At 43.5% G+C, this 25,413-nt stretch overlaps 1 protein-coding gene across 5 annotated transcripts in view; it reads right to left on the bottom strand.

The window, feature by feature from the left end:
* Nucleotides 1-25,413, bottom strand: part of ACSL1 (acyl-CoA synthetase long chain family member 1) — a 1,450,848-nt gene that overhangs the window by 204,178 nt on the left and 1,221,257 nt on the right. For all 5 annotated transcript variants that reach the window (XM_044089832.1, XM_044089833.1, XM_044089830.1 and 2 more), the window contains one exon: nucleotides 14,805-14,921. In XM_044089832.1, the coding sequence (XP_043945767.1) occupies nucleotides 14,805-14,921 (117 nt within the window). The remainder of the gene's footprint in view (nucleotides 1-14,804; nucleotides 14,922-25,413) is intronic.

Below are 25,413 nucleotides of genomic sequence, written 5' to 3'. Positions count from 1 at the left end.
GAACAAGACGACGCAGGGATGGATACAGGGGGTTTTCTTCTCAGATTTCCAATTCTGAGTCAAAGGAGATCTCGGTTTCTGATTCTCCACATGGGGGTTTCTTTTACTTTGAGACTAATGCTAGAATGTACAGTATTTTCAGTGGGAGAACACAGATTTCTCAGTCCCTCTGAAAATACTGAGTTGTTACAGAAGGATATTCCAGAACCTACACTCATTCCTCCTGCTGTCTGCATTAGAGGTTTTAGGTTTCTGCTGTTAAACAGGTCAGTACGGTTTGCAGTGTGTGTATGACTACTAACATTTCTTCCAGGGCTATGGCCACTCATACTGTTTTGAAGAGGCTTGCATGACTCATTCACAGAAACTCCTACATGATGTTTAAAATGAGATTTTAAATTCTTACTTGGATAGACATCTAGTGTTTGGCCCCTGTTGAAGAGGTGATCAAAAAAGTGGGATGAAAAGCTGATCCAGGTAGTCTCCAAGATTCTTTAGCTCTCCTTTTCCAAACTGTCCAAGAGATTTTTTTTTAATCTCCTCATCCAATTTTGGTAAAAACAGAACAAATAGCCATAAAACAAAACTCAGGTAAAGATTCAAAACGGTTTCCAAAAAAAAGTCTCATACTTCCTAAAACCAAGGACAGTCCAATAAGTCTGAATGCCCATTCAAGAGATCTTGTGACCCTAGCCCCTTTTTCTTTCAAAAAGTCTGAATTGCCATTTTCTATTTGGCAACAGACTGTTTCAGACAAATGGGCTCTGAAATCATTCATCAGGGTTACAGATGGCAGTGGGAGTAAATTCCACCTTTCCATGGGGTCATTCCTCATCTTCCAGATCAGACTCCTGTTTCTACCTGTTCCTCATCACATGCTGTCTGAATGAGTGATAAAATCAGTTCTTCCTTCCCAGGTGGGGAAGGGTTTTTATTAAAAGATGTTCCTAGTGCCAAAGAAAGAGGTGCTTGATGACCACTTCTGGCTCTTTCTTTCCTAAACCTGTTGGCAATAGTAACAAAAAATTCAAAAATATGTCACTTCACAACCTGTTAACAGGAAACTTGAAAGAGGAAGAAGAGGTAACACTAGACTTAAAAGATGCTTATCACCACTTCCATATTCATCCAGACTTCAGGTGTTTAACGTTGTGTATGTCTGGATCACATTATCAGTACTCTTCCTTACCTTTTGGACTATCCACTGCACTACGTATGTTCACAAAGTGTCCAGCTGCAGTTGTAGCTCACTGCAGGCTACATGGTATCCACATTTATCCAGAATTTGTAAACTTGCTTATCATAGCAGTCTCTTTTTCAAAAGTGTCATGAATCTCTCTCTTGGGCGAGAGATTTCTTAAGCAAGCTGTGATTCCAAGAAAATATTCAAGTCTTTTTTGACTCTCTCACCTAGGATTATGCTCTTGGGATGTCAACTAGACACCTCACTTAGAGCTTTTCTTCCACAGGCAAAAAAAATACATCTTTATTTAGATCTATTTCTAAGGTTTTCCACTCAGTCTTCAGTCACTGTGAGGTAATACCTCAGGATTTTGGGTTTCGTTGGCATCTGATTCTCATGATACCCCTGCCAGAACTCCACATGAAAAGATACAGTGGCATCTGAAGTTTCTCTGCTCCCAGCATCCTTTATCTTTTCAAATCCCAGTCCTGCGGTTTGACAGAAGATAAATCTTTTGGTGAAGACTTAAGACATCCTTAAATCAAGGTCTCCCCTTCTAACTCCCTACTCCCAAGCAGTCACCACAGACATTCCAGACTTTACTTGGGGAGCAGTTTCAAGAGAAATAAAAATTCAGGGGCTGCTGGAAAGTAAGGACAGACACAAGCACAAATATCAAGGAGATACTTGCCCTGATCAAGACACTTAACTGTCTGAACCATCTTAGGACCTCAAGTGGTTACGGACAATACCACAGTGATGTGGTACAATAACAAGCAAGGGAGAATGAGACTATACTCCCTTTGCAGCCATATTAGCCTGGGATATAGCTTCACGGCATAAATGTACTCAAAAGGCATCCTACACACCATCATAGCAAAACCACATGGCAGACGAGCTAAATAGGACCAAGGCAGACCCTCATGAATAGAAAATAGATCAGGGGGTCTTCCAAGATTTGATCCATCTATGGGGGTGCTCCTCAAGAATAGAGTCAAAAAAGCCCGCTACTAGAAAATCACATATTAACAAATGGAAAAGGTTTTCTAGTCGGTACCAACAACATAACCAGCAGCCATGCACCAATACTAGCCAAAATAAAAACACAGGATAATGAAATAAAAATAAGACATTGGTGCTTCCCCATCTATCTGTTGAAGAGAGAGGAATTTAAGGAATGGGTAGTGGAGATTATTCAGAAGCTGTTAGAAAGGATAGAAATTTCTTCTGAAAATATAGCTAGGGAGTAGGATAAAATTAAGGTGGAATTTAGAAATGTGAAAAAAGAAAGGGAGCTCTGGTAAAGAAGCAACAAGAATTATTTAGAGGGACTGACCAATGTTAAAGCATTGCAGAATAGGAGGAATCTCACAGAACAAGAAGAGGAACAAAGTACAGTTGTGTACACTTAGCATAAATGTAGATGCTCAAGTGTATTCACTGTTGCTGTCATTACACTTGGGTTATCCTACCAGGGGTAACCTCCAGTTGGCCCGAATACCAGAGGCTTAGTATTTCTGCGTCGGTTGCTGTTGCTTCAGGACTGACATCAGGTCGTCAGGGGTATAAAAACAGGCAGCTGACGCCACTACATCAGTTTTTCTGCCCCAAATGTCAGGAGCCCCCAAACAGGGAGCTAAGTTACGGTGGAAAAACACCACCAGTAAAAAGTAAATACCAGTAGCCCTGTAAGGGGTTAGAAAGAGAGAAAGAAAAAGAGAGACAAGGGGGTTGAAGGGTGGGGAAACCAGGACTGCAACAGTAAATACACTCGAACATCTACATTTATGGTAAGTGTACACAACTGTACTATGTTCTTCATGTTTCACTGTTGCAGTCATCACACTTGGGTTGATTCCCAAAGCTGAAAAATGGGTGCAGGCAGTCAAGAAGAGTTTGGGCTGGCTAGTATGCCCTGCAGGACTGTGGTTGCAAAGCCCACTCTGGATTTGGAAAAGATAGGCAGGTGGTAATGCTTAGTGAAGGTATGAACAGAACTCCAAGTAGCAGCTTCCAGAATGTCCCTGGCAGGGACTTCTCTGAGAAAGGCTGTAGAGGTTGAAGTTGCCTTAGTGTAATGTGTTCTGACCCCCTGAGGGGGTGGTTTCCCATGGTGTTTGTAACAAAAATGGATACAGTGTGCTATCCATCTGGAGATGGTTTGTTTTGATATGGCCTTGCCCTTCGCCCCTTGTGCAAAGTTGACTAGTAACTGGTCAGATTTCCTGAAGGGCTTAGTCCTATCCAGGTAGGATCTGAGCTGTCTGTGCACATCTAAGGAGTGCAGGATCCTTTACCCCTTATTTTGAGGGTTAGGGGAAAAGGTGGGCAAATGGATAGATTGGTTAAGAGCCACAATGGGCACCACTTTAGGCAAAAAAGTAGGGTTAGTCCTGAGGGAGACCCTGTCAGCATGAAAACCTAGGAAGGGTCCCCACAGCCATAAGCGCTTGTAGCTCAGACACTCTTCTAGCTGAAGTGATGGCCAAAAACAATGCTGTTTTCCAAGAGCGGAATTTTAACTCTGCTGACGCTGCAGGCTCAAAGGGGGGTAGCGTGAGCTTTTCCAACACAAAATTAAGGTCCCAAGCAGGGGTGAGGGCTCTTCTTGGTGGCCTTAAGTTGTTAGCCCCTCTCAGGAACTGTTTGATGACAGGGTGAGAGAAGAGAGGTGGCTCAGTGCTATAATGAGAAGAGATGGCAGAGGCACGGATGCTAATGGAAGAGAAGGACATGCCTCTGTGGAGTAGGTCTGCTAGGTAATCCAGGATGAGACGTAAGGAGGGTTGTTCTGTATCTGCTCCTTTAGAGTGAATCCAGGAACAATACCTTTTCCACTTATCAGCATGGGATTTCCTTGTACTGGGTCATCTGGCTTCATGTATGACATCCAGTACCTGCTTGCTTAGGCTGGCTATTGGAGGAAAATTCAAGTAATAAGCCAGGCTGCAAGGCTCAGGGGGTCTGCAATTGCAGATGCAAGATCTGTCCCTCCTGCTGAGTCAGGAGGGTTGGGATCTGAGGTAGGTGCCATGGTGGCACCGGTGACAGACTGCGCAGTAGTGGGTACCAGTGTTGGCATGGCCAGTCTGGGGCAATCTGGATTGTCCTTGGTCTTTCCTGCCTTATCTTGAGTAGTACTCTTGTAAAAAGAGGTAGAGGGGGAAATGCATAGATTGAGAGGTTTGCCCACTGGAAGGATAGGGCATCCACTTTCCAGGTCTTGCTGTGAGGTAACCTGCTGCAGGATTTGCTAAGCTGATGGTTGTAGGGGGAGCCCATTTCAGGGTCAGAAGGCTGAAGGTGTTGTGGTCTAAATGCCACTCGGGTGGGTCTAGGAGATTTCTGCTCAAGCTGTCTGCAAGAGAGATTTGTTTGCCTGGCAGGAATTGAGCTTGCAGGTGTATATGCATGGTTGAGGCAGTGTTCCACAGGGTCATGGCTAGCCTGCAGAGTGGATAAGAGTGGGTTCTCCCCTGCTTGTTAATGTACCACATCACTATGGTGTTGTCAGTTTTTATTAGAAGGGGCCCCAGTGAGAGTAGGGATCGGAGAGCTGTCAGAGCATGCTGAACAGCTAGCATCTCTTTTAGGTTTATGTGCAGATGAATTTGGTTTGGGCTCCAGTGGCCCTGAAAGCACCTGCTGTCCAGATGTGCACGCCAGGTATAGTCTGATGCATCTATGGGTAGGGTCTGGATGGCATGGGGTTGTGTAAAGGGAAGTCTCTTGTGGTTGCATGCTGCTGCCCACCAAAGAAACTCTTCCCTTAGACAAGGTATTATAGGTATGATAGTTTGCAGGTCCTGAGAATGTTGGCACCAAAGACATTTCAAGTAGCATTGAAGTTTCCTCACATGCAGTCTGGCATATGGAATTAGTAGGGTGCAGGAGGCCATGAACCCTAGAGCCTGCAGGATTTTCCTTGCAGATAGCTGGGTTCTAGTGGCCATTTGAGTGAAGTAGCCTGTCAGGCTTGTTTTTCTGGAGTAAGGAATGCCATCTGGGATGCTGTGTCCAAGCTTGCTCTCAGGAATACAATATTTTAATGGGGACTAGTTTGGATTTCTTTTCATTGATAGTGTACGCCAGGGAGGTTAGAAGGCCCTTTACAAATGTCAGGTGCTGCAACAGCTTTTCCTGACTGTTTGCCTGAATCCAGGCATTTTGTGAAAACTCTGGGAGCAGTGGATAAGCCAAAGGGAAGTGCAAAGAATGGATAATGCATAGATCCTGCCCTGAAACATAGACATTTCCTGCAGGGGTCCCTGATTGGGATGTGCAGATAGGCCTCGTATTAGGTCTAGGGTGACTAACCAGGGATCTTTGGATAGCATAGGGAGAAGCTGCTGTAGGTTGAGCATTTTGAATTTGGTATCACCAGGAAGATGTTTAGAATGGATAGATCTAAGATTGGGCACCACGTGCCCTCTTTTCTGGGTACCAGGAAAAGTCTGGAATAAAAACCTTGGCCTATCTGTTCTGCAGGAACAGGGTGAATTGCCCTTATGGAGAGCAAGGACTGAACTTGGTTTTGTGCCTCTGCCCACTGGTTTGCAGGAAGGTCTGGGAACCCATTTGGGGTTGGCAGCGTGTGGAAATAAAATTTGTACCCTGGGATTCTATGTTGAGGACCCATCGGTCATTGGTGATGAAGGTCCAGTCTTTTGCATGGTGAACAAGTTTGCCTTCTACAGGCATGAGCAATTGGGCAGAGGTGAGGAGTGGAAGTGAGAAGTCATTGTGAATTCTTTCCGTAGCGGGATGGCTTAGCACTCATAGGTTCATAGGTTCATACTAGGCTATCTGCCCGAGGGCATTTACAAGCCTAGCCCATAGTTTTGTCTTACGCCACCCCTTTTAGTATGGGGATCTATACCCATTATTTTCCTGTGCCTCTGTTCAGCAGTGACACTGAGGTAATCCCTGGGGTATTCCCATCCTTTGGTCAAGATTTCTCTTGAACAAGGCCAGCGGTGCTCTGCCTCACATATACCGGATTTTATTCCACAGCATAGGGAGTCTTTGGGTGATGAATCTATCCCTCCAGCACGTCCTATTAATAGCCGTGTCGAGGTTTAAAAACTCCTTGTTTTAGAAGTGGAGGTACTCCATTGCTTAGATCTCTGCATACCCTGAGACTGTAATCTTGGGGGGGGGGGTCTGTTTCCCCTGGATCTAGTTTGAGATGGCCTTGACGGGGCTGGAAAGGACCAATGTTTCAAGGGGCAATATCTACTAAATCTTGGAGGCTGCACTTGAAAAACTTCTCTGGCCGTCTGCATAGACTTGGGTCTTCTCTTCCATCATTTTTAAAACCTCTTCTGCTTGGGTGCCAAACATATTGTCCTTGTTCAGAGGAGTGTCCAATAATTTTGATTTAACAAGGTCTGCTCTTTAAGCCAGGCATGCCTTCTAAGTACAGAACCTGTAACTGCTGCCCTGCAAGTTGTTTCTAGGGCTTCAAACCCACATATCAGGGTATGCTTACTGACTTGGCTTGCAGAATGCATAAGCACCTGTAATTCTTTACTTTCGGCACAGTCAGGAAAGGTAGACATTTTTTGCTTAATAAATTCCATAGTATGCTGCTGGCATTTCAGCATGTGGAACTGACAAGTCAATGCTCTAATGGTGAGAGTTGCAGATGTGTATACTTTTTTACCCAATCTGTCTAAAGCTCGGGAATTCCTGTCTGAAGAGGTGAGATTCTTAGCTGTAGTAGCTTTTATTCCTTTAGGTCCATGGGAGATGACCTCTGGATCAACAGTAGGATTTTTGAATAGAAGGGACTCTATAGTACCTGTCAGGTTTCCTTGGAGAAGAGGGTAAAGTATCAGGAGTTAGACTGGATTCGATAAAGACATCATCCAGAACAGGCGGGATAGCTAAGGGTCTGTGCTGTGGTAAGTCTAAAAATTCCCTGAGCCTCTTTTTGGACTGAGGATAATCCTGGCATTACCAGTGGAAATGCTCTCTCAATGTATGCAGGGTTTCACCAAAAGAAAAATCATCTGGAGGGGAGGCTGAAGGAATGGATTCCTCTGCATCTGAATCCTCACAGACAGATAAGGGCATGTCTTCATTTTCAGAAACCTCAGAGTTGTTGGACTCTTGTTCAGATAAAGCTGCTGGGGATAAGTCTGTTTCTTTTAGCAAGGAAGGCTGGCTTCCCCTAATCAACATGATCAGATCTTCTGCCATTTTAAGCATCTGAGATTGCGGCAAGGAAGCAGGCGCTTGAGTTTGGGTAATTTTTTTAGGCGTAGCTCATACTCTTGGCCTTAGAAACTCAGTAGTTTTAGAAAGAACTTTAGATGCGAAAGAAGTCATCAGTTTGTGTCGAATATCGGTAATGCAAAGAGCTTCCCAATCCCAAGCAAAACAAAGACTCTTTGTACCAAAGGCAAGCGTCAGTCTGGTGGGACCCCAGCATAAACAAACACTACACAAAAGGAGAGGAGCTACTACAAGATAGAGCAAAATCCTTAAAGGTAAGACACCCTTGATCATTATAAGCTCATAAAATCATCCAAAGCAAATTTCGAGAAAAATAGCTAAAGACTCAAAAGACAATCATAAGGCCTTCTTTAGCTATGTTAGAAACCTAGGGAAACTCCCAGATATGCTCAGAACTAGTTCAAAATGATGTGAAGATTACTGATCCTACAGACATTGCCAACATACTGGCTGACAGGTTCAGTGCAAACTTCTCCCCTCCCCCAAAAAGAGATATCTATAGCAGCCCCAAACATCTCCAGCCCAAGTGAGAACTGCTCTCCAAAGCAAAAACACAGCATCCATGGGACCTGATGGTGTCTCCCTCAATGAGGAATTAAACCCACAGCTAGGACAGCTGTTTAATCAAAGTCTTACCTCTGGATACGCACTCCAGGAGTGGCGCACTGCAACTGTGGTCCCACTTCCCACAGACCCTGGAAATTACCGCCCATTAGCTTGACAAGCCTTATCTGCAAAGCCATGGAGAGGATCATAATGGACCTCATAAATAAAGACATAGGAATTTGAAGACTTTGGATCCAACCCAGTTTTGGCTTTGTCAAAGGCAGATCATGCCTTTTAAACTTGGTTGACAACAGTCACCAAAGCCATTGATGAGGGAAAGGCAGTCCATACAGCCTACCTCGATCTGGCTAAGGTATCATTGAAAACTCATCAGCTTAAATGTTAACCCATACATCACAAGATGGGTTGCAAACTGGCTGAGTGACAGAACCCACAGGGTCAGAGTTGCTGGCGCCATGTCAGACTCAAAGCCGTCACAAGTGGTGTCCCACAGCATCTACTTTTCAACACAGGAGGGTTATGGCTGACAAAGTTTGCAGATGACTGCAAACTAAAACACATCTGACACAGATATCCTTCAGAAGGGTCTCACAGAAACAGATAACTGGTGCCAGAGCCACGGCCTAAAGTTAAATGCCAGCTACCAAATAGGTGGCAATCCACTGAGCACAGAAGAAGTTATCAGGGACCTGGGGACCCAGGTTGATAGTAGTCTATCATCATGTAGCTAAAGTAGTTAGGAAGACCTTCTATATTGCCCACCTTATCATGAAGGGATTCTCATCTAGATCAAGGGAGGTCATAGTCTCCTTTACTCATCACTCATCAGACCAATGATTGAGTACAATGCCCCATTCGAATGTATCTGACCCGACACTTGCAGCAGCTGGAGAGGCCACAAAGTTCCTCACCAAAAGGATAAAGGGTCTCAAAATCTGTCCTATGCTGCCCGACTGAAGGAACTCCAGCTCTATTCAGTCGCTTACTGCTACTCAGAGGTGACCTTTGCCTAACATACAAGGCCATGTCAAACCCAGATTTGATGAATATGCTTCACCTCAAAAATCTAGATCCATCAGAGCCACAAGGGCGGGAGACTTAAAATTAATAGGACGTGCTGGAGGGATAGATTCATCACCCAAAGACTCCTATGCTGTGGAACAAAATCCCGTACATGTGAGGCAGAGCACCTCGCTGGCCTTGTTCAAGAGAAATCTTGACCAATGGATGGGAGATCGCAGATATACCCCAGGGATTACCTCAGTGTCACTGCTCGACAGAGGCACAGCAAAATAATGGGTATAGTTCCCCATACTAAAGGGGTGGCGTAAGCCACAAAACGATGGGCTAGGCTTGTAAATGCCCTCGGGCAGATAGCCTAGTATGAACCTATGAACCTATGAAAAGCTGGTGCTTGCACAGCGGCTCCAGACCCATCCAAGGAAGAGACATTCGCAGGTTCCATAGTCAAAGATGAGTCTTGCGGCATACCAGACTCCGAACGGGTCTCGGTAGAGGCCTACAAATCCATAAAAGCGGACATCAGAGGCTGCGAAAGTGCCTCACTGAGTACCAGCGAACTGGCAACTAGCTTAACAGAAGCGTCATTGGCAGTTTTGGACCTGTGCGGTCTTGTGTCTGTCTTTATCCTTACGTTTTTTCGGAAGATCGGTAGTCAGTTGGCTTACCAAAGCCATTTCGAAATACGGTGATCGAGAACGAAAGTATTTAGCTACAATAAGGGCCCGACGACGAATAGTCTGGGCATTGAACAAAGCACAAAACCTACATCGAGGTACTTCGTGGTCTGGGCTTAAACAGGTGATGCAGTAAGAATGGAAATCTCGGTGTGGTATTTGCTTTCCACAGGCAAGACAATTGTTAACATTTTCTGACATCAGTTAGAGCAAGAAAAAAAGGATCCTCAATGGGGTACTTAGCTTTAGAAGACTTCAGGATGATTCAATTTCGAAAATGAAAACTCAGGCAGCGGCTGACCAGCACTTGTGCAAACTGCTTCTGCTTCGGGCTCCTTGGCAAGAAAGACTGATGTAATGGCGTTGGCTGCCTGTTTTTGTACCCCTGACGACCTGAAGTCAGTCCTGAAATGACAGCAACTGACGCAGAAAAACTAAGCCTCTGGTATTTGGGCCGACTGAGGTCTACCCCTGGCAGGATAACCCAAGTGTGATGACTGCAACAGTGAAAGACAAAGAACATCTGCAGAATGCTAGGCAGGAAATAAGGGATAACCTTGATAATATAAATAAGCTTAGAAAGACTATTGTTATGCAACTGTTTTTTTGATAGCACTACAGCACAAAAAAATTTAGCACAAGAGATTCTGTAGAGGCATTAGAAATATTTTGGAAATTCTATGAGAGTGCCTATAAAGCAGAGAAATATGAAAATTAAGAAAAGATACAAATGCAAATGTTTACGGGAAAATTAAATATGCCCGGGTTAGAGGTAGATGAGGCTCAATTACTGACAGGATAGGAGGAGATGAGATAAAAATTGTGATGTATAATCAACCTACAGGAATGTCCCCAGGAATAGATGGTATTCCTGTGGAAGCTAGGAGGGAAAAACTGATAATGATCTGGAAGGTTTTAACAGTATTATAAGAGGAGCAGAAATATCAACATCTTGGAAAAAGCAGTGGTAGCTGCAATACCTAAAGAGGATAAAGATCTATTGGACCTACCTTTATACAGGCCCATTTCAATACTAAACCATGATTATAAAGTGTTCGTGTCTAGAAAGGCTAGAAGAATGACAAGCATAATGCCAAAATTGATTGATATGGATCAGTGTGGTTTTGTGGAGGGGAGCAAACATTTGACAACATTAACAGAACATTAATGATCCAGAGGGAAACAGAATGCAAGAAAATGCAATTGTTGTTATTGGGCACTGATGCAGAGAAAGCATTTGACAGAGTAAGCTGGGACTTTTTCAGCAGGGTAATGGAAGCATTTGCATTTCCTGAAAAAATTATAAGGTTGATTAGGAGGATATATGAGGGATCGGAGGTGAAAATTAAAGTGGGTGGGGTCCTTTCTGATAACTTCTGCTTGAGCAGAGGAACCAGGGAGGGTGTCCTCTTCTCCCTTTTGTTATCTGACATATTTAAGACCATGGAAAACAAGGGACCCAGAAATCCAAGGATATAAATGGTATGGTAGTCAAGAAAAGCTGGCCTTATTTGCAGATAATGATATTTTATACCTGAAAAAACCAGAAAGGGACATTACAGTGTTGTGGAACATTCTGAGACAGTTTCATATCTTTTCAGGATACAAAATTAATGAAGCTAAAACAAAGGCAAAAGCAGTAAATTATGTACACACAAATTGGCTCATCAATATCCTTATTTATGGGGACATGATAAAATGAAGTATTTAGGACTATGGATTAAAATGATTCTGATGTGGCAGCTAAGGATACGTGGGAAGAGACTAAACAAAAGATTATACAAAAACTGAGAAAATGGAAGCTTTGCTATATGGATAGCAAGATACAAGCAATCAAAATGTTTTTAGTCCCTGTACACAAGTCAGGCATATTTTTGTCACCCAGAGGAGACGTTGTGGATAGCAATTAGTAGAGAACTGAAGGACTTTATCTGTGAGGAGTAGATGGCAGGAATCAAGTGGGATAAGCCGATTCTTCCAGTACAACAAGGCAGATTGGGATTACCTGATTTGAAGGTGTACTTCAGTGCTACACAGTTAAGGCTCCTATACATATAGCACAGGCAGAAAACTAAAATTCAAAGTGGAAAGTGATGATGACGAAACTGGCTAGGTTCACACCTCCCTCGGACACACAAAGAGAGTTCCATCTGGTCTCTTTTCATATAGACCATGGATGTATGCCTCGAGTCATTTACACCTGCATGTACTATGACTGTGTCATACGTGTGCCTGTGGTGTACAGCCCTGAATGCCTGTGCGATGTGGTGAAATCCATCACCCAACAGACAGCTGACTGTGACCCTTCTCCCTGAGGGTCTATATTAGATCACCGAACGCTTAAAAAAGCGAACGGTGATTAATCGACCCTATGTAAGTGAAAGCTTGCAATTTTGAACTGTCAGAACAGCGATTTTTTTTTCCTAGGGTAAAAAAAAAATCACTGTTCCAACAAAAAATAAATAAATAAAACACTTTAAACATTACATTAAGTGGGGGGACTTTGCCCCAACACCCCCCCTACTTAAATATACCAACTCTGAGATCACATTACAGTGCCAAAAACAGCAAAGTAACGAAGCAGCCAAGCACTTTCTTTCCCAGGGAAATAATTCGCTTAAAAGCCGCTTCGCCATTTTACCATTTCAGGTTTATGAGTTCAACCAAGACGCATTTGAAAGAATGCGTCTTCGGTCTTCTAATACGGAACCCTCCCTGCACAGGCTGGCGAGTGGTGCATTGGTGTGTCTCTCAAAGGAGTCACCTGTGACTAGGATGTTGAATCATGCAAAATTTTGCTTTATGGGCTTTTGAACTGAGACACTGACTCGGATGTATTTTTCTTTTAAGGTGAGTGCTGCCCGTGTTGTGTTTTGTGGGGTTACTGATGGTACTTGTTTCTTAGGTTACATTTAGGAGGCCTTTGTTTTAGACAGGTTACTTTTAAGAGGCTCAGCATAGGCAAGTCTGTGTGCGATTGGCTCAGTATGGTATTATGTGGTACTTGAAACCTGCTTTTTACTTGTAGAGTCTTCATGTGAGAGTTGTGGCTCTACTAGCATTGAATAACTGCATCTCTCACACATTGTCAAGTTTAAGTGGTGGTGGTGGTGTAGCAATACAGATTCCTAGTTTTGGGGTCTTATGAAGGTTTGGAGAAGTACCTCCTAAAAGCTGCTGTATACACCACAGGAGAATTAGTAAAACCCTTTTTGCTCGACAGCAACTGTTACGAGCCTAGGGAAAGGCTGGCCTACAGTACAAATGAATTGTGGAGCCTGGGGAAAGGCCCCAAAGGACACATTACCAGAGAAGTATGTAGGCTTTGGAAAACTCCCTGGGGGATGGGGATACTGTTGTTACTTCAACAGAAACCATTTCTGTTCTGTTTATTCTCCTGAAGAAAACTATTTGTCTTACTGATTTATGCACAAAAGAAAACCAGTACCTATTATCTGCTCCATTTTCGATGGAGGGCTACATCGAGCATTCCTCTCTTACCTCTACTTTATACTAGAAGCATGATTCCTACTGTAAATATCTGAAACATGACTGCAACACTGCCTAATGTAAATATGCACATAACTGGGTAATTGGCATACTTATGTTGTGCTTCATTTTAATCTTGGTTGTAAATCCTGGGCTTAACCTGAAAATGGCCCATGTAGGCCAATGTTCTACCCTGGTCAACAGAAACCTACACTAACACATACATACTCAGTGAAGTAACTGTCATGAAATGTATTGGGATCTAAAAGCATGGATAAGAGTTAATTTCCCCAGTAAGATGTTTTTTCATCTCGGAATAAGGGAAGACGGTGGCAGAGACATTTCTTCTGAAGGAAGCCCCTAGTAGCTTATCATTTGTATAATCTGATTGGAAATGCAGATACTATATATACACCTTCTTTCTTCATAGCTCCTGATTCTGTATCCGGGGGGTAGGTCAATCAACAGACGTATCTGTCACTTCAAGTTATCATCACCACCACCACCACAACAGGATGCTGTAGAATACCAATACAAAAGGAGCACTCAAAAGGGTACAGATGCTTCTTGTTCAACCTGAGTTATGACCAGGAGTTTGACTAGTGTCTACCAAGTTGATTTAACTGCAGTTCTTATGATGGGGAGGGGTGCAGAGATAAAAGACATTAGCTGTGATATAGAAAGCCTAAACACACACTGCTCATCTATGATGAAGTCATGGAAACCCATCAGCTAAAAACCTCAATACATTTTTTTTTTTAATGTTTGATGATGAGAGGTGGTATATGCTCCTTCCATTTTTGCTAAGGTCTGATCTTATTTCGAATCATTTTCTTGATCCCGTCTCTGAAGACTCATCATCACAGACAGATCTTTGTGATATATCTCAGTGAATTATCGGGGTCCAGGATATGCAGCTAAACTTTGTAAAGCATTCAGCTACAGACACACATGCCTCTTAAAGAGACATCACCAAGGGAAAAGGATTCTTTCACGGCAATTTGGGTCAATTCCACTACATCTTCAGTTTACACTTGAAGACAAGGATGATACAAAAACACTGAAAAACTGATCCAGATACTCTAAAGCAAGATGCTTGAAGCAACTACTTGCACATCTCCACATACATACACTAGCCGACAAAGAATAGAACAACAATATAGTGAAGGTATACAAATTTTCAAATGTACTCCAAGTGAAAATTGTAGTAACTCATTGGACAGTAATAAAAGTAGCAAACAAAAGTATAATCTGGTGCTAAACATAGGGATGAGGGTAGGTAGCCAACCACTCTGTTGGTCAAGGAAACCCAAGTATGAAAAGTCATCATAAGCATGAGCAAACTAGAGTTTGTGGCACCTTTTCTACTGCCATGATGTGTTTTAAAAGTAACTCCTTGCAATACAATGAAATGACCACTTAAAAAGCTTTACGAAATTATTAACTGTCTGAAAAATCAAAAGTAATGCAAAACATAGTACACTCTCCAAGCAGTTGAAATGGTCAGCTATATGCGCTACATTATTTATTTATTTTTGGTTATTCTGTTTCAAAACTGGCAGTGCATCTCACCTCCAGTTTACTGTATTAATGTACAGAAATATCAAACATGCAAATGAATTCCTTACTGGTAACCATTTCCCAATATCTCCTGTGTGCAACCAGCCATCCTCATCAATGGCTTCAGCTGTTTTTTCCGGATCTTTCCAGTAACCTTGGAAAACATTGGGCCCTTTTACACAAACCTAAAATAAATACATAAATAAGCAATTTAACAAATGAATAAAACTGAGTGCCGAGTGCCAAACACCCAACTGGCCAGAACTTGGCCAATCATAATCAACTAGACTCCTGACCAGTCAAAAAATGCAAAGTACAAGAACACAAAACATTTTGATGTAAGGCAACCAAGCACCCTCTGCACAAGCCACACACGTGGATCTCTAAATAAAATAACACTGATACCTCATAACAGTGTAAAAAAGGAAAAATTTCCTTATCGCATTATTTTGCAACTGCAAACACAACTAAATTGATTGTTCTGCACTACTTCTAACTGCATAAATAAACAGAATAGTTGTGTAAATTTTTTCCATAACCATAGATGTTCTTCTCTTCTATATGCTGCAGTATTCATCACATTAGGGAGTAGTCTGCCTCTGGCTGACTTGTATGCCCGGCCCGCATACAAAAGTTTACATACTGCTGTGAGGGATGTGTGACACCGCACAACTCTCTGCTTACATTTTTCATAAAGAGACATCAGATATAAAGCGGACGTCTGTATGCACCGACCTCAGAACTGAATGCTGCTAAACACCAGCCTGAGCCAAGGTGAAAAACATATCACCAGAAAAGAACAGGCAAGCATTGGGGGGAAGGCAGGGGGGCCTGCAACACTGCAGCATATAGAAGAGAAGGGACATCTATGGTTATGGTAAAATTTTACACAACAATTCTATGCCCTTCTATTCATATGTTGCAGTATTCATCACATTAGGGAGAATGCCAAAGTCAAGCTTGGGAAGGATTAGAGGGAGGAGGAGGAGCAGAGGCTTTTTCTACAAAACCCTATAGCATAGCTCTGGCAAATATAGTCCTGGACCTGGAGATGCCATCAAGTTTATAAGTTTAGTGAATGTATGAACAGAGGACCAGGTAGCTGCCTCAAAGATAGAACAAGTGTCTAACCCTTTGAAAACAGCCCCAGAGGAGGATACTGCCCTCACTGGGGAAGAAAGGCTCTTACTGTTAGCTGAATAACAGAAGGAGATAACTTTAGAGATCCAGGAAGAAATAGTTTGCTTGGAAACTGGTTTAACCCAGGGCCCTTGGGTGATGGGACACAGACAGGCGTTCAGATTTACGGATCAGTTTTGTTCTGTCATGGTAATATCTGAGTTGCCTGTGCACAACTAACATGTGCAGAATCCTCTCACTGGAAGATTGAGGGGAAGGAAAAAAAGGTGGGAAGGTTAATAGACTGATTAATAGATAATTCATTGACCACTTTAGGCATAAAGGAAGGGAAAAAGTATGTAAAGATACCCTGTCTCTGTGGAGGACAGTAAAGGGGGATTAGACATCAATGCCTGCAGCTCAGAGACCCTTCTGGCAGAGGTAATGGTCATCAGTAGAACTGTTTTTCATGTGCAGTGCTGCAGGGAAGACGAGTTTGCTGGCTCAAAGGTGGACAATGGCAGCTTCTCTAGCACAAAATTGAGATCCCAAGGAGGAGGGACTGGTTTCCTTGGTGGTCTGATATGAAGGATGCCTTTAAGAAACAGTTTAACCTCTAATCTACAGGCTAAGAGAGGAGACATAGGCAGACAAGCCAAAATGGCTGAAAGATGGGTCTTCACTAAAGAATAGGCAAGGACATCCTTCATCAGTTCACACAGGAAGGACAATACCAACGGAACATCCACTGATAGTGGTTGTAGGGCCTTCTTGCAACACCACATGGAAAACCTTTTCCATTTGGAAACGCAGGATTTCCTAGTAGTGGGTTTTCTGGCCTCCTGCAGAATTTGAAGGACGTCCTCTGAACGTAGGTGTCGAAAGGGAATTAAAACCCTATCACCCACAGAGTCAGGTTGAGAGTTGACAGTTGTTCATAGGTTGTGGATGTATTAGGGTTCCCTTGTCCTGTGTCATCAGATCCATCCTGTGGGGTAACTTGTGATAACTGCCCCTGGCTAAGAGCAGGAGAAGGGGGAAACAATGCTACCTTGGCCAAAAGGGAAACGCCAGCAAATTTTCTGGCTGGGCCTGCTGAATTTTCAGTAGGACCTTTTGAAGAGGCAAGGGAGGAATGCATACAGAAACATCCCCTTCCATGATGGGGATAGAGTGCCAAGGGGTGTGGGTCCCTGGCACAGAATTCTGGAAGTTTTCTGTTCATGGGGGGAGGTAAAAAGATCTACTTGAGGCATACCCCAATGATGGATCAGGTCCAAAAACATATCCCTGTGCAACATCCATTCGTGAGACTGGGTCACCGACCTGCTTAGTGAGTCTGCCACCACATTCTGAGCTGCAGGGAGGTAAACTGCCTTGCGAGAGACTTGGTTTTGTAAAGCTAATTCCCAGGCATGCAGGACTAGTCTGCATAAGAGGTCAAACTTAATTTCCCCCGGCTGTTGTTGTACCAAAGGACTGTGGTGTTGTCTGTGAACCACCTCAACGTCCCTGGCATTAGCTTGGATTTGAAGACATGCAGGGCAAAAATGAGGGCCCTCAACTCTCTGACACTGATATGTTCCTTTGTATAGGAGTCCAAACATCCCTGACCCTCCAAGACTATAGGGTTACACCTCATCCTGTGTCTGAGGCATCTGTGTATAACTCCTGAGAGGACAGAGGTGGCTGGAGGGGGAGACAAGGATTTTTGGTCACCTGCAGGATCCACAAGTCCAGCTCCTTTAGTATGCACATTAAAAGTGGAATCATTTAAATCCAGGAGGTAGGAGTGCTGTATCCAGACTGTTTTTAGGAACCACTGAATCTTCCTCATGTGTAACTTGGCCCATGGGAGCATTGGGATCGTAGATGCCATGAACCCCAAGATGAGCAGGAATTCCCTGGCAGACAGAGATTGTAGGTGTAAAACTCTATGGAAATTAGTAGCCAGGAACAGCACCTTTGCTGTAGGCAGTGAAGCCAGCATTTTGTTTGTTTGGAACCTGCAACCCAGGAAAATGTGGTCTTGGGAGGGGATCAGTGAGGACTTTTGATAGTTTATAGTGAAGTCTAGGTTCGCCATGAGAGAGAGTGTGAAGGTAACATCTTCCTGAAGTCGGTCTGAGGACTGGATTTGGACTAGGTAAGGGAAGATCTGAATTCTCTGCCGTCTGCAAAATGCTATGACAGGAGCCAAGCATTTTGTGAAGACTGTTAGTGTCATAGATAGACCAAAGGGAAAAGCACAAAACTGAAAATGTAATGAAGCAACAGAAAAACGCAAACATTTCCTGAACAAAGGGTGAATGGGGATGTGAAGATAAGCATCTTTGATGTCTAAGGACACCATGAATGCTTGAGGGGGGATCAATGGCAGAGTTAGCATCAAAAAAGAGGGGACTTTCAGGAATGTGTTCAGATGAGAAAGGTCCAGGATGGGTCTCCAACGGCCATCCCCCCTGGGGACTAAAAATATACTGTATAAAAACCTTTCCCTCATTCGGATGGACAACCCCCTTGGATTGTTCCCTGAAAAGAAGGTCTGAAATTACCAAAGAAAAGAAACATTTGTTCTGTTGGTGTTCTGAAAGAAGGGTAATTTTCCCACACCATGAAGTATCCTCTCTGGATGATGGAGAGGACCCAGGATTCCTTGATGATCCAATTCCAAGCAGCAAGAGATTGAGCTAAACAAAGGGACAGGGGGGTGGATAGCCCTAGAGGCAGATCGTCACAGGTCACTAGGTTTAGAATGGGGCTGAAAAGGCTGTTTAAGGCGTGGAGTAGATTGAGCAGATTTAAAGGAATATGATGCCTGTTTCCTAGGGATCCTCTTAGATTTTGAGGAGGCAGACAAGACAGGTTTCCTGACAAAGGCTGTCTTTGCAGGATAGTTCCTTTGGAACCTAGGGACGGGGGATACAAGGATATGCTTGAGGTCCTGAAGCTCCTTACCTTTTTCCTGTACAGATTTGAACACCACTGCAGCCAAGCTACCAAATAATGCTTTATTACCTGGGGGACATCCAACAATTTGGCCTTGATGTCATCAGGTAAGGGCTGTAACCTCAGCTAAGAACATCTCCTAAGAACTGAACCAGAGGCTGCCGCCCTAGCTGAGGCATGTGCAGTATTGTAACTGTACTTAATTGAGTGCCTAGTTACCTGGGCAAAAAAATTAAGAATAGCTGCCACTTTAGCCTTGGCTGGGGAGTCTGGGAGCTGTGAAAGAAGTTTCTCTGCATCTGAGAAGAGAGCCAAGGAGTACTTGGATATGTGGGTCTGGTAACTGATTGCCTGGAAGGCCAGAGTGGCAGAGGTGTAAACCTTTTTTCCCGGCCTCTCCATGACCTTGCTCTCTCTATCAGATGGAAATAGGGAAGTGGAAGGTCACAATTTGAAAGCCTTCTCAACTGAAACTGAAATGGTAACTGGGTCTGCAGATGGAGCTTTGAACAGGAACTTGGAGTCCTCAGGCACCTTGTAGAACATGTCTGGGTGCTTGGGAGCTAGGATTTAGGAGTCTGGGCAGTTGAATGTAGCAGTAAAGCCATTCAGGAAGGCAGGCAGAACTGGAAGGAAGGGAGAGTGTGATGCAGAATCCATTTGTAAGAGGTCATAATACCTTTTTTGTAATATTAAAGACTTGTGAGCAGTCCCACCTGAAGAAATCTTTCATTTTTTGAACAACATCCCCAAAGGAAATGTCCTCCCCAGGGAAATCTGTACCATTACACTCCTCTTCTGGGGAGGCATACCCCAAGGGGGAAGGGGAAGCAATTTGGGTGGAGTATTCTGAAGACTCATCCCCTAAGGATTCCTCTTCATCAAAAGAGGTATCCACAGTAACCCTCAAAAGCTGAGGAGGGACAGAAAGCCTGCAGAGGAACAAGAGGAGAGGGCTGAGACAGACCCATGACAGCATTAAAAAGGCTTTGTGAAAAAGCCTGCCAATCAGGAGTTTGCTGTTGAGCAGCAGGGGTAACATGCTTTAATTTTTGCTTCTTGGGGGCTTACATGTGATGGAAAGTCGAAGGGCCTGACGTCGGCCTACACTCTGACATTACATCCTCATGCACCGTGATCTAGGTGAAACAACGCAGACCTTCGGATATCACAAGACATGGTTCCCCCTTTTCACCAGAGTCGAACGCCTGCATTTCCCTTGAGGACGTGCCAATGGACTCCTTTGGGGGCTTCCACAGTAGTATCCACCAAAGGGACATCCACCACCACAGGTATGACCTCCGGGTTTACATAGGCCTCATGAGGGATGTCCGGAAGAGAGGGTGCAGCAGTAACATCAGGCCAAGGTTTCTTGGCCTTCTTCGCACATGGCTTGTCTGAAGGACCCAATGTCACTGCCATCTCCCATTTGAGGCACTTAAGGAGCTGATTCTCTAAGTAGAGGTTAAGTGAAGCTAAGTGGCTTCTAAGAGTCTTGGGGACAAGCGATTTGCAGACAGCATAAGCAATATGACTGTGGTCTGTGCCTAGACAAAATAGGCAGAGGTTGTGGGTGTCTTTATGTAGAATCTGCCTTCCACACTGATACTTGCCCTTCCTAGCTGACATGAACTCACCACAACACACACAGTAGCACTACGAATTAAGCAAAAAAAAAACCCAACGGGGTACTTACTTGAATTACGAATCGCCACCAATCTGGTGACCAAATGTCTGGAACAGCTGATCAAGCAGGTGGCAGAGAAGTTCTGAGGTTGGTGCGTGCTGATGTCTACTTTATACCAGATGTCTCCTTATGACTGAAGTATGCAGAGAGATGTGCAGTGTCACATGTACCTCGCAGTAGGATGTAAAATTTTGTATGTGGGCTGGATGTACAAGTCAGCAGGAGGCAGACTACTCCCTGATGTGATGAATACTGCAGCGTATGAATAGAACATCATCAATGTGTTAAGCACGGTTTTCGCAGAAGGCAAGATCCCTAAACCTCCCCCCCCACACATGCGCACACACTTGCATCTCTAAGGAGGACAAACTCCCCAACACCAATGAATTACAACACTGCTACATAAATCATACAATAAATTGCACACAATCAGTTGTGACACAGATAATGTAATTGATCAATCTTATATCATACTATGTGTATTTTCATCAATCATGCAGGAGTCTTTTTCTGCATCTCTTGACCATCACAGACTAAAGATCTGGAAAGATCAACCATAAGGAAGAAACCACTGAACTAAGTTAGAAAGTATTAAAAAAAGATGTAAATTATCCATAAACAATAAATATTTTTGGCCAGAGACTTACAATGTACAGCATGTGTTTAATACTATACTTCTGAGTCACTGTCCCCCTTTCTTGTGTATTTGGTAGCCTTTCTTAGCTCCTACCCTTGCAATATTGCTGTCCTGCTGATTTCTTTCCGGCATTCCACTTATTTTATGATTCTCAGACATCAGTAACATAGCTTAAGTAGGTACTCCACTTCTTCGCCATCTGAATATTATCAGCTGAGCTGCTGAAAGGGTATTTCTCTGTAGTGGACTATTCCTACATTTCAGAGTCACAAGATGACAATCCTTACTACTTTTGCTGCAGCTCTGTCTCATTAGATACTTCACTGCCAGGGCTGTTTTCTTCACTTGTCCACTGGACTGCAGATAGTGTGGACTAGATGTAAAAAGTCTGAATTCCTACTCCCACAAATGTTATGAATTCCTAACTTCTGTACTGTGGACCTGTCAGGTAGGTAAAAATACAGTTGTGTAAAGTCTAACCATAACAGTAGATGCTCTTCTCTTCACTCTTGCAGTATTCTTTACATAAGGGATTCCCTGCCAAGGGTAGTCCAACATCCGGCCAGTATACCAAAGCCTTAGGAATACATAGACGTTGTACATCACACATATGTTCTCTGCTCAAGGCATATGCCATAAAGGTGATATATTGACATACATAGCTCAGAAGTGAAAAGCCCCAGGAGGAACAAATATTCCTAGGAACTAGAAGGAACATGTGCATCCAAAAGGAGGAAAAGGAAAAGAATTTCAAACCAGAAAGAAGGAATATGGCAGAGCAGAAGAGGGAGTGAATACCATAACAGTAAATGTTCTCTTCACTGCTGCAGTAAGATTTTACATAACTGTACTATGTTCTTCCACATCACTGTTCCAGAATTCTTTACATACGGGATGGCACAAAAGCTCAAGTGGAAACTTGTGAGAAGGAAGTCCCAGAGGAGCCACCTAGAAACCCATGCAGGATAGCTTTGGCAAAAGCCTGCTCTTGCTCTGCAAACAACTTGTAATGGTTAGTGAAGGTATGGACAGAGGTCCAAGTAGCAGCCTCAGAGATGGAACTGGTATCCAATCCTTTGAAAAAAAGCACCAGAAGATGCAAAAGCTCTAGCAGAAAGAGCCTTTACAGACGTAGAACAACATTTACCATGAAAATAACAAAATGAAATGTCCTTATATTTCCAGGAGGATATGGTTTGCTTAGAAACAGTCAAATCTAGATAACTGGGATGAAAGGAAACAAAGTTGCCCAGATTTGCAAATGGCCTTAGTCTTATCCACATAATATTGGAGCTGTCAATGCAAATCGAAAGTGTGAAGAACCTTCCCAATAGCAGACGGCAAAGAAGGAAAAAAGGAGGGCAAATTAACAGACTAAGAATTAATTAACCACCCCAGGCATATAAATAAAGAATACTGCGGTAAGACACCCTGTCCCTTACGAAAAACCAAGAAAGAAGGAACAGCCATAAGAGCCTGCAGTTCAGAGACTCTTAGCTGAAATAACGGCCAAAAGAACAGTCTTCCAAGTACAATGTTGCAAGGAAGCTGAAGTTGCAGGCTCAAAAGGAGCCAGAGTCAATTTCTCAAACACAAAACTGAGGTCCCAGAAGGGTGGAATAGACTTACTGGGGGCCTGATATGAAAGACACCTTTTAGAAATTATTTGACCTCAAACCTAGAAGCAAAAAGAGAAGTCAATGGCAGATAAGCAGAAACAGCTGAAGTGTAAGCTTTAACCAAAGAATATGCTAACCCAGCATAGAGCAGTTCACACAAATAAGATAAAACCACAGGAATCCCCACAGAAAATGGATCCTGGTTATGAGAAACACCAGACAGAAAATCTCTTCCATTTGGACAAATATGATTTCCTGTTAGTGGGTTTACTGGCCTCCTCAGAACCCTAAGCATATCCTCAGAAAACAACAGTGCCTAAAAGGGATCAAAACCCTATCATCGACAGCAAGAGGTGATTAGTGGACAAGTGAGGATGGATCAGAGACTCTGTCTTGTGTGAGAAGGTCCACCTTGTGAGGTAACTTGTGGTGATTGCCCCTGGCTAAGTGAAGTAAGGGGAGCCAATGCTGTCTAGGATAAAAGAGAGTCACAGGCAGAATTATGAGGCAGTCTTGCTTGATCTTGAGCAGGACCCTCGGAATAGGAGGAAGGGAAGGTGTAGAGAAAGATTTACAATTAAATACACAGTCACTGCTGTCGACCAACATGCGATCGAAAGGCAATTTTCAAATGGGCAGAATGCAGACTCAAAATACATCCTACTACACTACAGCGAAATGTTTGTGTAGTTTGAGTATCTGAGTTTGGCATTGTGCACAGAGATCTCAGGTCAGTGAGGAACAGGGAATTAGCCCATTTCCTCAATGTAGTGCAAGCTCAGAGTTGGCATATATAAGTTGCAAGAGGTGTGGGGAGTGCAGGGGGCTTCCCCCCTGCAAAAGAGTAAAATATATGTTTCATTGACTGTGGAATGTTACGATATGTGAAGGTGCATAGCATGCTGATGTCACCTCCTGCTATGTCGAATACATTGAACTATGCATGTCAATCTTTTCAGTTTCGACCTGGATAGAATTTCACTGTTCTGGATTTTGGGTCGACCATGTGACTGGTTGACCCATACAGTTTCCAGGTTTAAATAGTAAACCGTAGAGAAATATCCACTTCCAAGGAAATGATAGAGCATCCACCTTCCAAGCCAGAGGACTTGGGACTCTGACACAAAAAGAGAGGAATCTGTTCAAAGGGGAGGCAAAAAGATCTACCTGTGGATTACCCTGCTAATGAACAATGTCCAGAAATGGATTAACTTCAGAATCTCGGAATTCCGAAACATCCCATTTCATATGACCAAGACCATATGATCGATGTTTCGGAATATCGAAATTCCGAAACAAATCCAAAAAAATGCAAATGTTTCTGCAGGGGGGCAAGCCTCCCTACACCCCCGCTACTTAATATTCCAATTCCGAGACTGCAATACAGTGAGGAAATGGGAAATCTCCCATTCCGCACTGTATGCAGATCTCAGTTCACAATGTCAGGATTCAGAAAGTCCGATCATATGGTCTCAGCCATATGAAATTCGATCTTTCAGGATTTCGGCATTGTGAAGTGTTCCCCCAGAAACACATCTCCGTGAAGCATTCCTTTGTGAGCCTGTGTACTGAACCTGCTTAGAATCTGCCACTATATTTTACTCTGAAGCAATGTAGACAGCCTCAATAGTCACTTGATTATTTACAGCTAGATCCCATACCTGAAGAGCAAGCCTGCGAAGAAGGTAGGACCATGTTCCTCCTTGCTTGTAAGTATTGTCTATGACTATTTTGAGAGGCCCTGGAAGAAACAGGGAAAGAAAAATTTGAAAATGCAAAAAGAGAGGTCTCATCGCCTTTAAATTGATGTGATTTGACCTCTGATGAAGAGACCAGAGGCCCTGGACTCAAAGGAAAGTGAAGGCAGCTCCACACTCCCTGTTCAAGGCATCTGAATAAAGTTCCTGAGATAGGACTGGGAGTGGAAAAGGAAGTCCTGGGTTGAGAAAAAGCTAATGAATACACCACTGGAGTTAGAGTTTGAGGCATGGAAGGAAAGGTAGAAAAAATCCAGTGTATGAGTGTTGAAGACACGCTGACTTTAAAGAGTCTGGCTAATGGCAGCATAGGAATGTTGGAGGCCATGAATCCGTGAAACATGAGAAATCCCTGGCTGCAACTGAAGGCAGAGGAAGAAGAGACAAAAAAAAGATTAGAGCGTGACAGCCTTGGGTGAAAGGCAGGGATGCCAGCATGGGAATGGTCTGGATCCTGCTACCAGGAAAAACATGAACCTGAGAAGGAACCAGGACTGATTTCTGAAAGTTTATGGTAAACACTAGGCTTTGTAAAGCTCCAGACTGTAACTGAAGGTGCTGAAGCAAAACCTCAGGGGAGGAAGCCTGAATGAGCAGGTCATCCCGACAAGGAAAGGTTTGAACACCTCCCATCCTGCAAAAGGCAATGACAGGAGCAAAGTATTTGCAGAATACCCTTTGGGCAGTAGAAAGGCCAAAGGGCAAAGCAGAGAACTGAAAATGCAAGCAAGAAACAGTGAAATGTAAAAACTTTCTGAAAAGGGGGTGAATGGGGATGTGAAGATGGTCTCCCTGGACCTCAAGGAAGAAAGCCTGGAGGATAAAAGGGACAGGGTTTGAATGGACAGCCTCTTAAAACAAGGAATCTTCAGAAAGGTGTTGAGCTGAGAAAGATTCTGAACGAGTCTC

Source organism: Protopterus annectens, chromosome 12.part0 (assembly GCF_019279795.1).
Source record: "Protopterus annectens isolate FY-2018-M chromosome 12.part0, PAN1.0, whole genome shotgun sequence".
Classification (NCBI taxonomy): domain Eukaryota; kingdom Metazoa; phylum Chordata; order Ceratodontiformes; family Protopteridae; genus Protopterus; species Protopterus annectens.
The sequence above is the reverse complement of the archived record's forward strand: the minus strand, read 5'-3'. Positions and strand labels throughout refer to the sequence as shown.